Below are 15,110 nucleotides of genomic sequence, written 5' to 3' on the forward strand. Positions count from 1 at the left end.
ACTATTAATTCTACTTTACTTCTTACTTTAATTCTACTATTAAAGGTGAAAAAAAGCTACTTGGCAAAGCTTTTAATTTGGCACTTCAACTATTCATTAATATACATTTTTTCAATGTTTTTTTTTTTTTTTTTTGCTATATTAATTATTATATACATATATATTTTTTCAGCCATTTGTTTTGAAACAAAACTTTTTCACCCCCACCCCTTGTAATGTATGTCTGAATTTATAATAACAACTTTATTAATGGGGTATTTAATAATGCTGATACATTAGGAAATGCAAATGAACAATTTTCAGTTTTAAAATACTTATTGTGAGAGATTAACTAAGAAAATTCATAAAACTGAACAAAAATGCCAACTCACCTTATATGTGGAGCATGCTTTGCCAAAGAAAACAAAAATAAGCATACTCCAACAAGCTGTGTAGATGCAATATAGATATATTTGTTGTCTCGTGATATTGTTTTCTGAAGTTCTGTCATCCATTCTCTTTGATTCTGAGTGCTAATAATGAGAAAGGGAGTTAAAATATTTTGTAATACAGTGAAACCTGTATAAAATGAAACATCAAGAGACTGAAATTATTGCCCATTTTAGACAGGTTTTCCTTTTATAAAGGTGCACACAAAAACATATATGCAGTAATTTTTTTCTATCGTTTTGTAAAACTTAAATTTTGAGAACATCACCCTAACACTATGAACCAAAAATGAGTATTAAACAGAGACATGCATATTATTATTTTGAATTTTTTTATGTTTGTTTTTTCAAATAGCTATACATTTGAAATTTCATATTTCATTCGCTAATTGTTAAAATTCAATAAAAAAAATGTTCCTCTAAATGAACACTAGAATAGAATAAACACAGGAAGGGTGAGTTTTCATAGCAAACCAAGTTGGAGCGTAAAACTTGACGACATACGTGGCTAGAATTATTAAATTTTCAGGAGATTCCATCGAAACGTACGAACGTAGAATTTGATTAGCACGGGTTTAGTCATCGGGCATGAGACAATGATATTTATTTCATTGAATGAAAATAATACCTGGCAGCCACTATGTTGCTTGCACTCAGATCTACGATCTCTTCAAATCCTATTGCAAAAATATCTACAGGAATGCCTTTTTCATCATCAGTGATATTAATCAATGCTGAAAACATAGTTGAAACATTATAAACACATTGTAGTCATTGTTGCATAAACTTTCTTTGTTATCATCATTGCTGAATTTTAAATTATTACAAAAAAAAAAGACACAAAATAAAATAAATAAATTTTGGTCCAAAATAAATCTATGTTCATTAAAATATCTATAAAAACGATGCAGCTGAAACACTGGAAGAACCACACTTTTTCTGCTAGGTACATTTTCTTTTTAATTAATGTATATATGTTAATTATGTACACTTATTACATCGTATGTATAATTTGGTTAGCCAGCTCTTCATATGAGCTGCTTACATCCTCTCGTTTGTACGTTCCCTCCTAGAATGTCTCTCTTTTTTGTCACCTCCTCTCCTTGTCCACCTCTCTCTCTCCTCCGTCCCTCGGCTCCTGGTATGCAGCTGTTCAGTCCCCCTATCTGACTCTTGACAATTCCCACGCTTTCGTCGTGGAGGGTCATCACGGATCTCACACGCCCGAACACAATTAAAAACTCTGCCTTCATGGTTGAGTTTTTCTTTCTCCTCCTTGCGCTGTTGTTGGCACCGTAGTATGCAACGGACTTGCCATGACTCGGACCCTCTTTGTTTATGTTGGCATACGTATTTCTCACGTTGAGATGGTGTAGAGAGGGAGAAAGAGCCCTGGTGATTATGCTTCTTCACCCCCGTTTATAACGGGAGATAGCCTTCTCATTAACGGACTCTCCTCATTTTCTTTTTCTTCAAATGCAACAGTTTCCCAACCAGCTGGGAATGGGTGGTTTTTTTTTTTCACACGCGCACACAGCACTGGACCCTTTTCTTGGAGTAATAACAGAGTAAAGTGAACAGTTTCCTTCACCCCAAGAAAGCTGGATACTGTGTATATGTTAAATAATAATACTAATAAAAGAAACATTTACCATATTCTCTTGATCTGCTTATAATTAATAACCAAAAAAAATCTTATAACTAGCCTTATTTACAAAAAAAAAGATTTACTCTTTTTTATGATTTAATCCCAATTTTCTCTACTTAACCTCGATAGAGCATCGGCTACCAAATGCTGCGCTCCTGCCTTGTGAGTGATCTTTAAATTCCATCTTTGTAGGGCTAACGACCACCGTAACAATTTTGGACTGTTTGGAGTCATTTTGGTCAAGTACTTCAAAGGGTTGTGATCCGTTATAATCTCCACATTCAGGCCATGGATCCATTTTTCAAACTTTCTCAGCCCAAATAATACAGCCCAAGCTTCTTTCTCTATACTTGCCCATCTCTTTTGTGTGTTGTTCAGCTTCTGGCTCACGAAAGCGATAGGCTGGTATCTGCCTTCAACCCCTTGAGTTAAGCAACAACCTACTGCTAAGTTAGATGCGTTAGTGTGTAACTGAAACGGCAATTCTAAATTTGGTGTTGCCAGCTTGGTCACGTTGCACAGCCGCTCTTTAAGTTTCTCGAAAGCCGCATCTGCCTCTTCATCCCACGGGATGGGATTTGAAATGATTGATTTTGTCAGATTTGTCAGGGGACTCGATAACTCTGCAAAATTTTGTATGTAATTTCTATAGAACCCCATAAGCCCAAGCACTGATCTAACGTCCTTCTTAGTGACTGGCATCTTTAGTTCTCTTATAGCAGCAATTTTTTCTTCATCTGGAGCGTCATTCCCCCCACCTATCTTATGTCCCAAGTATTTCAGTTCCTTCTGAGCAAACTTACATTTCTCTAATTTAACTGTGAAACCTGATTTCCTTAATTCCTGAAAAACTGAAATGAGGTGGTGTTTATGTTCTTCCCAGCTGTTAGAAAAAATTATGATATCGTCTACATATATGCTTGTGCATACACTTGGTGGTTTCTCAGAACGTTATTCATTTCCCTTTGAAATGTCCCTGCCGCACCGGATAATCCGAATGGCATTGTTTTCCACTGATATGTGTCGTTATGAGTGGCAAAGGAGGTCAAACGTTTACTGCCCTCATCCATCTTAATTTGCCAATAACCATGCAACATATCTAAACTTGTTAACTAGTTTGCCGCTCCAGCCATATATAGCAATTCTTGTGCATCCTTCATTGGGTAATTAAGCACTTGTGTAATTGCGTTAAGCACCCTGAAATCAACGCATAACCTTATTGATGAATCCTTTTTAGCCACACAACCGACCGGATGTGCTATTTCGGCTGTGGGTGGTTCAATCAAATCTGTCCGAAATCCTCCTCCCCCTCGAAAATTACATTCACTGCATTTGCCCTAATTATATATTTCCAAATTTTGTTCTGATGCACATGTTTGCGACTACCGTCTTCTAGTTCAACTATGAATGAATGTTGGTTCTTTTGTTCCACAATTGTACCTGGCCCTTGCCATCGTGAGTATAACTTATTAGTGGAATCGGGAATCAACAGTATAACCGTATCTCCCACATTAAAAGTTCTATCCGTTGACCTCAGGTTGTAATATTTACCCATACATTCTTGCATCACCTCCGAACTTAGCTTAGCTAAATCTGCTACATTATGTAGTCTGTTCTTGAGTTTCTTTATGCCCACTTAGCAAAGTGGGCATAGTGTTCAGTTGAGCGTTGTGATATTTTTCGGTCCAGGAAGATTTCAAAATCGATAACGGACCTTCTGGGGGTCTATCATACAGTAGTTGAAACGGTGCCACCCCCGTTGTACTATTAGGTACTTCTCTATAAGCCCATAAAATGTAGGGTACGTGTTCATGCCATTTCCTACCCATTTCACTTATGATGCAACATACGCTTCAATGTTTGATTAAACCGTTCCACCAATCCATTGGATTGCGGATACTGAGGGGTTGAAAATCTTGGACTTATCCCAAGTACTTTTTCGAACTCTTTGGTCAAGGACGAATTGAAATGCGTTCCATTATCCGACACTATCACATTGGGTATCCCAGTTTTAGAAAAGATTTGCCACAACGCCTCACAAGTACTTTTTGCTGAAAAACTACCCAATGGAATGGCTTCCGCCCAACGTGTATGCTGGTCCACTAAACATAAAATATATTTATGTCCCTTCGAACTCGGTGGATCTATGGGACCAATTATATCCACATTTAGCACTTGGAATGGCAGATCGGGTCTTGCCACTGGTGTAATAGGCGCTCTATCTTTAGCCTTTTCTCTTCTCGTTAGCTGGCATGCATTACACAATTCGCAGAATTTTTTGGCCTCTGTTGACAAACCATCCCAAAAAAATGAATAGTTGATTCTTTGGCTTGTTTTTCGTGCCCCATTGTGCCCTCCGAACACTGAACAGAATGGGCTAAATTCAAAACTTCTTTGCGCTTACACTTAGGCACTACTAGTTGCCCAACAGCTTCCCCTAAAATATTATCTTTGTGAAATAACAAACCATCTACCACATAGCAGCCCAATTTCTTATTTCTTGCCGCTTCCCAAAATTTCACTAAATCTGGGCAATCCCATTGCTCTTTTGAGAATCTTTCTAAATTTGACAGAGTGTTCTCTAAATCCTGAGGGAAATTACTGATATCTGCCTCTTCAATGACACACAACCCTAACAAATTTGAATCCTTTTCCTCTCCAGTTGTTATTCATTCTTTGCTGGTATCTCCTAAGGTCGGATAATCCACATTTTGTCCCTTTCAGTTCTTTTAGTGTATTGGGGTGTATGATCATTTCCTCAATCAACTCCAGGGCTACAGCAGACATTGTTTCTTAGTGTAACACATTAGTGTTCTTCCCTGAAGCGAGAGCTACTGGCAATTGTACCAACGGAACCTGAACAGCATTTCCCAAAGCACCTTCAAGATAAATGGTTGCCGCCTCCTCCAAAGTTATCCCGGGAACCACATCAGCCCTCACGACAGACATTTCGCTTCCTCAACTAACGCCTGCACCAGTTTCCCGTTAATGCTCAAAGCACACCTTTCGAGTTCATTAAACTGGCTATTGCAGCTCCTTAGATACCTTTCCCCAGACATTCTGGCCAGAACTGCCCCCTCCGGATCCTTGTCTCTCCCCAATAAGGCTTGGTGCACCCCTGTTTTTCCTGATCTCGGATGTCCTCCACTTCCCCCTTGTCCCTTCAACTGTGGGCAAGTCTTTTTGAAGTGTCCCTTCAATCCGCAGGAAAAACAGCTCCTGCCACCCCTTACTGGTGAAGCTTGGTTCCCAATTTGGGAGTTTTCTATGATATGAGGGCCTTTCTCTTTTTCCTCATACCTGTTCATTCCTCCATTGTGCCTAGGTTTCTCTTTATTGAATCCAGAAACCAAAAATGATTTATTCTTAGCCAAGAAGTACTTGTCGCACTCCTGGGCTATTCCAATGGGTTCCAACCATTTCTCTTTGCTCGTATTCAGCTGGATATGTGCGCCAGTCTCCCGATGTAGGGTGTTGATTAGAGCATCGACAACGATTAATTTATTAACCTTTTCAATCGTGTTGGCCCCCCCCCCCCCTGAGTTTACAATAATGTTCCCACTCTGTGATTAACCTGGATGCGAACTGTACATGGTTTTCTTCCTGGTACCATTTTGCTTTCCGGAAATTTTCTACGCATGCCTGCGCAGACGGCTCATATTCTCTGAGAATCAACATCTTCACATCTTCATAAGAGACTATCGATTCCTCTGACAAATGAGTCAAAATATTTGCCGCTTTACTGCCTAGCAACGTTATTAAAATTTCGGCCTTCAATGACTCCGGCACATTTTTCGTTCTAAAAGCTCTTTCTAAGCTAAAGAAGAACAAATTCCAGCCTTCGGACTTCCGCGGTACCACCACCGTCAACGCCCGAATACTTTTCAGGTATGTTTCTACCGAACCGCTTTCTTCCGTTCTATGGGATCCATAGCCTGGTCTGATTTTTTCTAGCTCCAACTCATTAGCGAGTCTTAGTTTTTCTAATTCAGGTTGTTGTGATCGCTCTTCTTCTTGTTTTCTTTCCTCAACTATAGTTTTTAACCGTTCCTCTACTGCTTCTTCCTCAAAATTTTTACTTTTAAGTATTATGTTTCTCAATTTAAATACTATGGCATTACCGGGATCTTCACCCAATTCTTTGGAAAGTACCCTTAAATCACATTTTGTTTCTTTCATTAGAAATGACATGATGAAATACTATTAATGTTAATTATACTCTATCAAAAAGATTTTAAAATTAACCAAACAACTTGAATTTATCTCATCAGATCCAGCAATCTTAAGGTTTCAGACAAACATGCCACTCACCCCTTATTTCCAGGATCTCCATACAGCCTTCTTGTTCCAATGTGCCAGTCCCTTGTTGAAAACTCTTTCACACTATTTCACATCAGTTCATCCTTTCGATGTTCTGTTGATTCCTCCGTGCTGATTCTCCTACTGTTGACATCGTCACTCCTCCATCCAAGATACTGGATTCTTTCATCACACACGCGCTGCCACCAATATAACAACGACTCAGCCGAAACACGGGAAGAACCACATTTTTTCTGATAGGTGCATTTTCTTTTTAGTTAATGTATATATGTTAATTATGTGCACTTATTACATCGTATGTATAATTTGGTTAGCCAGCTCTTCATATGAGCTGCTCACATCCTCTCGTTTGTACGTTCCCTCCTAGAATGTCTCTCTTTTTTGTCACCTCCTCTCCTTGTCCACCTCTCTCTCTCCTCCATCCCTCGGCTCCTGGTATGCAGCTGTCCAGTCCCCCTATCTGACCCTTGACCCTTCCCATGCTTTCGTCGTGGAGGGTCATCACGGATCTCACAATATCCAAAGAAAAAGACCATGCGTCAAGCTCATTAAAGACATGCCACAAATAGTTCTACATAACAAAAAGATTTTAAAATAAACTATATTGACTTATTTTGTTGAAATGTTCATTGCATGATTGATTTGATTGTTTATTAGTTATTTGCTTGTGTCAAGACTTTTGACCCAACATACAAATAATTAAATGTTTTCTGATTTTTTCAAAATTTAGGTACATAGTGTTTCTTCAATACTAGTTTGTAATGATATTCAGTGTTTGCATCTCATAGGATGAATTTAATTGAAAAATTTAAATACAATTGTTTAGACACATTTATAGTTCTCAAAAGACTTTTGAGCATTATTGTAGATAAATAGATGTAAAAAATTATTACAGTCTCCTCCATTTAGTTCGGCACTATCCAATAACCATTCACTTAAAGACTGATGTTTGAAAACTATGCTGTTGAAATGTTTTCCACCATTTACATTCCAAGTCGCAACAGAAATTCTGATCTTCTGTTTGTCACAAAAATCTTTTCTTCTTCCACAAACACTTCTCATCAAATCAGGTGAAACTAAAAGCAAAAAATTATATACGTAATATATATATACAGGGTGTCTCAGCATCAGGTTTACAAACTTCTAGGAGGGGTAGGGTACGTCTAGACAACTCAAAATCTCATAGCAATACATGGCACCACGTAAGTGAACAAGTGTTTTAATAAAAAATATGCATTGAAAAAGTAACAGAGGTCAAAGGTATTCAAAGTGTCATCCACGAGCTGTAATGCAAGTCTCACATCTCAGGTGCATTGAATTTTGAACATTCTGGAAGATTAGGGGCATGTCTTGGACTCCCTTGCAATGCAGGCAACATGTTTCTAAGTGTTGTCAACAGAGATGTCATGATGTCATATACCAATGTTTCAATGTCTCCAGTCCGCAAGGAGTTATCAAGTTATGATAGATCTGGTGATCGAGCAGGCCAATGCACCAAATGCCCGGAACCACCGCTCCCATATAACACCATCTAACGTGTCAGGAAAGCATTTCTGACCTTGCATTACATGTGATTCCAAATCATCTGGATGCACCCTACCTCTCCTAAAAGTTTGTAAACTTGGTGTTGAGACACCCTGTATATAAACATACACTAAACATGAAAAGAAATTAAACTCATTAAAATTTGCATTAGCTGGAATGATGTGGAATTATTTTTTTTAAATCATCACAAAAATAACAAGTTTTTCCACTTCCCAAAACCATGAAAAAAAATCTAATATCAATTCTGGAACATTTTTTACTTATTTTTCAATTGTGATGCATATTATCTCTTTATTATTCGCTTTCAAAAGTTCAGCATCAGAGAGTTTCAACATAGCCCTTACTTATTATTTATTCAGATTTCCCGTGCTTTACAAAGGATTTTAAATGTAAAAAATATTTGCATATACAGTAATACCCAGAAGTTACGCAATAGGTGGGATCAAATAACTGCACAAATGCAAATACAAATACAACGCCACAACAGGCAAAATGCCCACCGAGGTAGCTGATAAAAAGATGCCCATAAAAATATGGATGTCATATGTTTCAAAAATACAGCAACCCAATTAAAAATGCAAATTAACACAAATTATAAACAATATATACACATGATAAAATATTACACAATGCCCATAAAGAATACTTATGGTTGTCTTATTCTAAATATGGATAGCTTCTCGATTTACCCCAACATGTTTATCGTATTTTTTTTTAAACGTGTCAATTGTGTTACAATTTACTACCTCCGGGGGTAAGCTATTCCATTTATTAACAACCCTATTAGAGAAAAATTCCCTACGACACCATAACCTTGCATTGTCCCTCACCAATCGATACTGGTGTCCCCTTGTAAAAGCAGTCGATTGGCGGAGTACTAAAAGTTCATGGTCCATCCTATCCATTACATTCAAAATTTTGAACACTTCGATCATATCTCCTCGACACCTGCATTCATCCAATGTAAACATATTCAAAAAATGAAGTCTCTCTTCATAACTCAAGCCCTGTGTGCCAATAAGGGCACGTATAGCTCTTCTCTGCACCCCTTCAATCAAGTCTATGTCCCTCTGTAGGTATGGTCTCCAAAACCTTACAGCATACTCCAGTCCAGTACGAACTAAGCCTCGAAAAAGCGGAAGAATGATTTTAGGAGAACGCGAAGAGACCTTTTTGAAAATGAGACCAAGCATTCTATTCGCTTTTTTGACAACCGCTGAACAATGTTCAGAAAACTTAAGTCGCTCGTCAATGAGAATTCCCAAATCGGTGACTCTAGTTGCATCCGGGATAGTGACACCATTCAACTCGTAAGAGAACCGTGGGTTGTTCGAACCAAAATGAGCGACCATGCACTTATCTACGCTAAACGTCATGCTACATTCATTTGCCCATGCTGCAATCTTGTTTAAGTTGGTCTGGAGCAACTCCCTATTGCTTTCATTTCCGATTACCCCCATTAGCTTCACATCATCTGCGAATTTGCTAGTAATTCCATCAATACCCTGATCGAATTTGTCGATAAAAAGTGAAAAAAGTATGGGGCCAAGGGCACTTCCCTGAGGAACTCCACTTGTGACGTCTGTCCAACCAGAGAATTTTCCGTTCACCATAACTCGTTGCGACCTATCTCTTAACCACGATTCTATCCAATTCAGCAAGTTGTCCCCTATTCCAATCTCGTGTAAACGCTTCAAGAGTTTGCCATGTTGGACCCGATCGAATGCCTTCTGGAAATCAAGGTAAACAACGTCGACATTTTTGCTCTTACCCAAAGCCTTAGTCACGTAATCATAGAAGCAAAGGAGGTTAGTTACACATGACTTCCCCTTCGTGAACCCATGCTGATTATCCGACAATACATTATTCTCGTCTATCCACTTCACAAACTGCCTTTTGATGATAATTTCCAAAATTTTCGAGAGGGAGCTCGTCAAACTAACTGGACGATAATTAGACACCACTTCTCTACTACCCTTCTTAAATATCGGAACAACGTTAGCCAGTTTCCAATCTCTCGGGACGATACCCTCAGCAACACTACTCCTGTATATCTGTGCGACTGGCCCCAACAATTCATTAGCACCTTCCCTGAGAACCCTGGGATAGATATCATCTGGTCCTGGTGCTTTGCTTGCACATACATTTCTTAGAAGATTTAGGACCTCCACGTCTTCTACTTGAATATCGTTGAGGGTTTTATTACCCCATGCAACACCCGTATATCGAATATCATTATCTCCATAAAGTCGAGGTATGATTTTGCTTACCAATGCAAATAAACTTTAGTTGATTCGAACCAAAATTCAAGACAAACACATGAATTTTCTTTTTTAGTATGGGTGTACGATTCAACTACGACACTTTTTTATGACTTCATAAAGTTTAAGTTGCTTTTTAACTGCTATTCGTTTTTTTTTTTTTTTAAATTGTATTCCCTAAAATCTATGCTAATGAAGGTCATGTGTTGAATGCTTTGATAACACTACCAAAAGAAATAAGTTCCTTGTATTCAGAGGCAAGAAAACAACTTTCTCCCATGGGTTCGAATTAATTGAGAGTTTCAGACCAGAAGAATTGTTATCAATGGGCACCTAACTAAAAGTTCCTTTTCAAATTTCTGGCAACAATGTTGGACTTCAGGCATGATATTGTGACCTTCTTGGCAATAATATCAGATATCACACAATCCTTGAGACTCCATTGCTGAATGACAGTGAGATGTTCATCTTTATATACTTTAGCCCCTGAAAAATCAGTGTAGTTTCATTACATATGATATTCTGATAGAATAAAACAGTTTCTTACTCAATTATCACTTACTAATCTCTACCATTTTAGCAATAATCCTGTGATCATGAGCAAAATTCAAAAATGTGCGTTTTTCACAGACAATCGTGCAACTCTGACATTGCTCAACTCAGGTTAGCATAAGTATCACTATGATGAATATTTTTATTCTTCCTTTCTTCTTTGCTGTAGGTATGTCCTACTGTATTCACCAAAGTGGTAGTGATTTAATTTTTTTGAAATGACCTAAAAATCAAATTGAAATACCAAAAAGAAACATGTATTATCATAGTTCAAAAAATATATAGCTAGACCTACTATTTAACATATTTGTTGGGAGCAAATTTCTTCCGATTTCTGTCACTTCAGTATTAAATACATTTGGGAACAATAACACATCAATAGCTCCTTGTTTACTGCTATCAAGAAGATTATTTTGGATGGTCCTTACAACAGAACGGGAACCATCTTTTAGCTGAAAAAAAAACCCTTTAATTAGATGAACTGTTTTAGGATATTACAAAAAAAACACATTCACAATGATTAATGATAATGGATAATAATGATAAGCAATGCCGTAGCCTACCAATAACAAGTTGAGAATGACTTGTTCATGAAAATGTATTGTTTTTCCCCGAATTTTCAACATAGCAATTTGAATTTGTATTCTTTACTGAAATTTAAATATTGAAACTGTTTTCCAACTCAATGAATTATATCATGATAATTATGACTTTAAATTTGTATTTTTATATCACATATTTGTCATGTTAAAGTTTTTTTTTCCACAGAATTAATTTAAATCTATACTGCTTCGATGCATTGGTGCTTCATTTTCTGCCTTAGGTGATTTTTGGGAATTTTAGCAATAACTGGCAACTTTGCTTACCTTTGGCATCATTTTTGGTGACCATTAGCGATTTCGCCATATTTTTATCGAGGAAATATGGTCAGCCTACCTATACGCAACTGACATTCATTAATTCAATAGTTTAAAATATTTTTAAACAATATCTCAAGCACAGTGTTTTGCAGCCAGATTTTATGCAACATCTTTTTATCGAGGAATAAGTGACCATGTATATGTCCTGTTTTGAACATTGTCTCCTAACCCATCGTTGTTGCTTCACTCATTTTTGCCTCAGTAGAATATGGTTTAGGGGAGGATTTAGTTGGGTGGGAAAGAAAAAAGAAAAAAAAATTGATTGAAGAAATTCACAAAAAAAAATCAAGCACTTATAAGCACTTGAAAATGGTTATTATTTTTCTCAAATTTTATCCTCTATTTATTTGGCAAATGAAACATTTCATTGGAATTTGGTGCAATGGTGATTGGGTCTAATGCCCAAAACCCCTGGCATAGAACTTATTTCATCCTGAATTTCTCTCCCAATCCAGTTCTTTATGGCACTGCCTATGGCCATTGACAGCAAGAACCCTGGTAGTGGGCTTGTTTTTACCTTGGCAAGACTTTTGTAAACTGAAAACCACTTGCATCTCCAAGAAGAGCACAGAAAGGAGAAGCATAGTTGGAAGAGCACAGAAAACCACCTGCAGCCAACCATTACTGTGTAATAGTGTGGATCAAACTCAGGCAGCAAATGTTCAGTGGTGCTCCAACTGTATATAAAAGCTCACTGATGCAAATGATGGTAACATACCTATGTTGATACTACTACTATGACCACTAAGAGGTCATGCACAGAGTAGGAAAAGTAGTGGTTAATGCTGTCTAGTATGGTCAATATATCTAAAGAATCGTCTATGTTCAACCCAATAGACAAAGCATGGCCCCCACAAGCGTGGAGCTGGCAGGGCTCTAGTCCAGAGGCCCAGGCAATTCTTATCATTTTTTGTTTTTTCACACTATAAATTCACTATGGAGGGGCCTATGAAATATCTGGTCTGGGGGGCCCACATAAGATCCCAGCCTAGGAGACCTTGCTGCAGAATGCGGAGGCCATGGATACAAGAGAACATTGCTCTTGCAATCAGTGTGATCTTTAAAAATATGGCAGACTACTCTTCGATCACCAGTACATTAGAGTCTGAAATATTACCTTTGATTTTCCTTCAAGAGCTCCTGTCCCAGCATACATTTTGCTCACTTGATCACCATTCTGAATCCACATTTGTTTAAACACTTCAGCAAATCTTGACGAAATCTGTAAGTTGTCTCCATATCCAAGACTTTCAAGTTGCTTTTTAAGCACCTGTAAAATTATTATAACATTATACAGGAGCATGTTATAAAACGTAGCATAAGTAAACAAGATTTAAATCATTACCATGAAATAAAGAAAAAAATATATTTTACATTACTTTTTCTTTTTCTGCAAGATTGTTTTTCCAACCTTTTTTCATGTCATACATGATTATATTGTGATGTGGTTGTGACTGAGCATATATCTTTTTATCTTTTCTATGATTAAATACATATATTTTTTGTTGTAATCATATCTATGCTGATTACTTACTATGAATATCTTGTTTAACTCTACCACCCTATGTAAATAGCACTGTTATTTCGATAAATCTTTCTTTATCCCACTTTGAAATCAGAATTTCTAATAAGTTGAACTAACGATAACTCAACGTTTTTGTCTGCAACTACACATTCGACTTACTGAGATTTGACTGCACAAGCAAAAATTGCTTGAATTTTTTTTTTAAACAAAAAAATGTGTAAACACAAAATCAGTCAAAAATTGATTAAAAGCAAAAAATAAATAAAATAAAAAGCAATAGTATCACAAAAAATTGATATGATGCCCACAAAAAATCATAGAAAAAAGTGAAGCAGGCAACCCACTGTGTCTTAAGAAATGCATATAGAAGCTAATGACGGATCACATCCAACAGCAGAGACGGGCATGTCTCCCTTACACATCCTTGCAGGTGCTTGCTCAAACATTTCACCTGCTTGCTGATGATTTCCTTCCTCTGCTGCTTCTAACATAGATTTTAGTTTTTTTATTAAAATAGAAGTGGGTTCATCTGCTCTATCTTAAAGAGGCTTACAAGGTTCTACTGTATAATATTCAGAGAAAATACATGTATTAGTAACATTTTGGTGTCTCCAACAGAAGTATTGTTTGAGGTTTTATCTGCATCTTTGTGTAACACAGAAACATGGCCTAAAATTTTAATGAGGTTCTTCCAAATGAATTTTTAGTATTTATGAGATGAGTTATACTATATAATTATTCAATCAAAATAGCAACAAGATCACTGAATAAATGTTTTCATTCAAAACGAAAAAAGAAAAAAAAATCACAATATCATATGAAAACTGCATACTTCTAATCCAATAAAAGTTTGCACAGCATTTGTCCTATCTAAACAATCCAAGCAATTAGTTCTGAATGTGCCTTTCTGATATCTGTAATATTTGGCAAGAAAAAAGTAGATTTTATTGCTTGTCTAAATATATAAAATGACACTTCACATTACAAGTGTCTGGACTTGTTTGTAATAAAAGTTATAAACAAAATGTATTCAATAAAAGGATTCAACCTGCAAGCAAATAATTTGCCACACAAGCTTGAAAAGTACATAGAAAAAGTTCATTTGGCACATGAAAGAAATTTTAGCTTAAAGAAATTTTAGTTTTATACTGTATCTATATTTTAAGCAAAAAATACTTTTATTCTGCATAGAATACACTGCACTGCATCATTCTATTTGATTTTGATATAAACATCAATACTGTAGAGATGTGGAATAAATTGAAGAGATTTCCATTATTTTAAATGGGAAAGCTTCCTTTTCGGGATAAACGTACAAATATTATAACATACAAGAGCAAATTAAATTCATAACTTGAGATACTACTGACAGACCGGGCTGGCTTAAGAGCATCATGGGAACCCGGGCAAGTGATTTTTCTGATGCTCTACCCAGCAAAGTTACATGCTTACTCTCAAAATTTTCAATCAGATCTCACTTCTGTGAAGCCCCTGGCCATGCCTGAGTGGCCCATGCATAAAACAGCAATAGGGATAAGTCAGATGAAAAATGGTTTTCATAGATTTAAAAAAAAAAAACCAATGCAACTTAAAACATTCATTAATTGAAAACTGACATTTTATCTAATTGGAAAAGCTTATTCAACACTTTTAAGAAACTCTACTACAGCAGCTTTTCGTTGCATCATACCTTGCTATAATGTGTTGTGTGCTTTTTATTAGAACTGCTGTTAAAAACTAATCAACATTACAACCTAAATAAGAGTCAGTTAGATTGTACTTTCTCCTTTTCTCTAGACATGCACAATATAATATATAATAAAAGGTTAATGTACTTTGTAACCTAATCAGTTGAACTTCACTTCCTTGAAACTTGCTAAGTTAGCCTAGGTGCCATAACAATCATTTTAA

At 36.6% G+C, this 15,110-nt stretch overlaps 1 protein-coding gene across 1 annotated transcript in view; it reads right to left on the bottom strand.

The window, feature by feature from the left end:
• Window positions 1-15,110, bottom strand: part of Synj (synaptojanin) — a 50,365-nt gene that overhangs the window by 20,501 nt on the left and 14,754 nt on the right. Inside the window, exons 9-14 of the mRNA XM_089232921.1 lie at window positions 14,032-14,113; window positions 12,792-12,944; window positions 11,050-11,206; window positions 7,290-7,472; window positions 1,057-1,162; window positions 372-512 (exon numbers count right to left, since the gene is read on the bottom strand). Coding sequence (XP_089089047.1) covers window positions 372-512; window positions 1,057-1,162; window positions 7,290-7,472; window positions 11,050-11,206; window positions 12,792-12,944; window positions 14,032-14,113 — 822 coding nt within the window. The remainder of the gene's footprint in view (window positions 1-371; window positions 513-1,056; window positions 1,163-7,289; window positions 7,473-11,049; window positions 11,207-12,791; window positions 12,945-14,031; window positions 14,114-15,110) is intronic.

Source organism: Pholcus phalangioides, unplaced genomic scaffold, assembly GCF_987345545.1.
Source record: "Pholcus phalangioides strain wild (caught in Gottingen) unplaced genomic scaffold, Ppha-v1.0 ptg000007l_1, whole genome shotgun sequence".
Taxonomy (NCBI): domain Eukaryota; kingdom Metazoa; phylum Arthropoda; class Arachnida; order Araneae; family Pholcidae; genus Pholcus; species Pholcus phalangioides.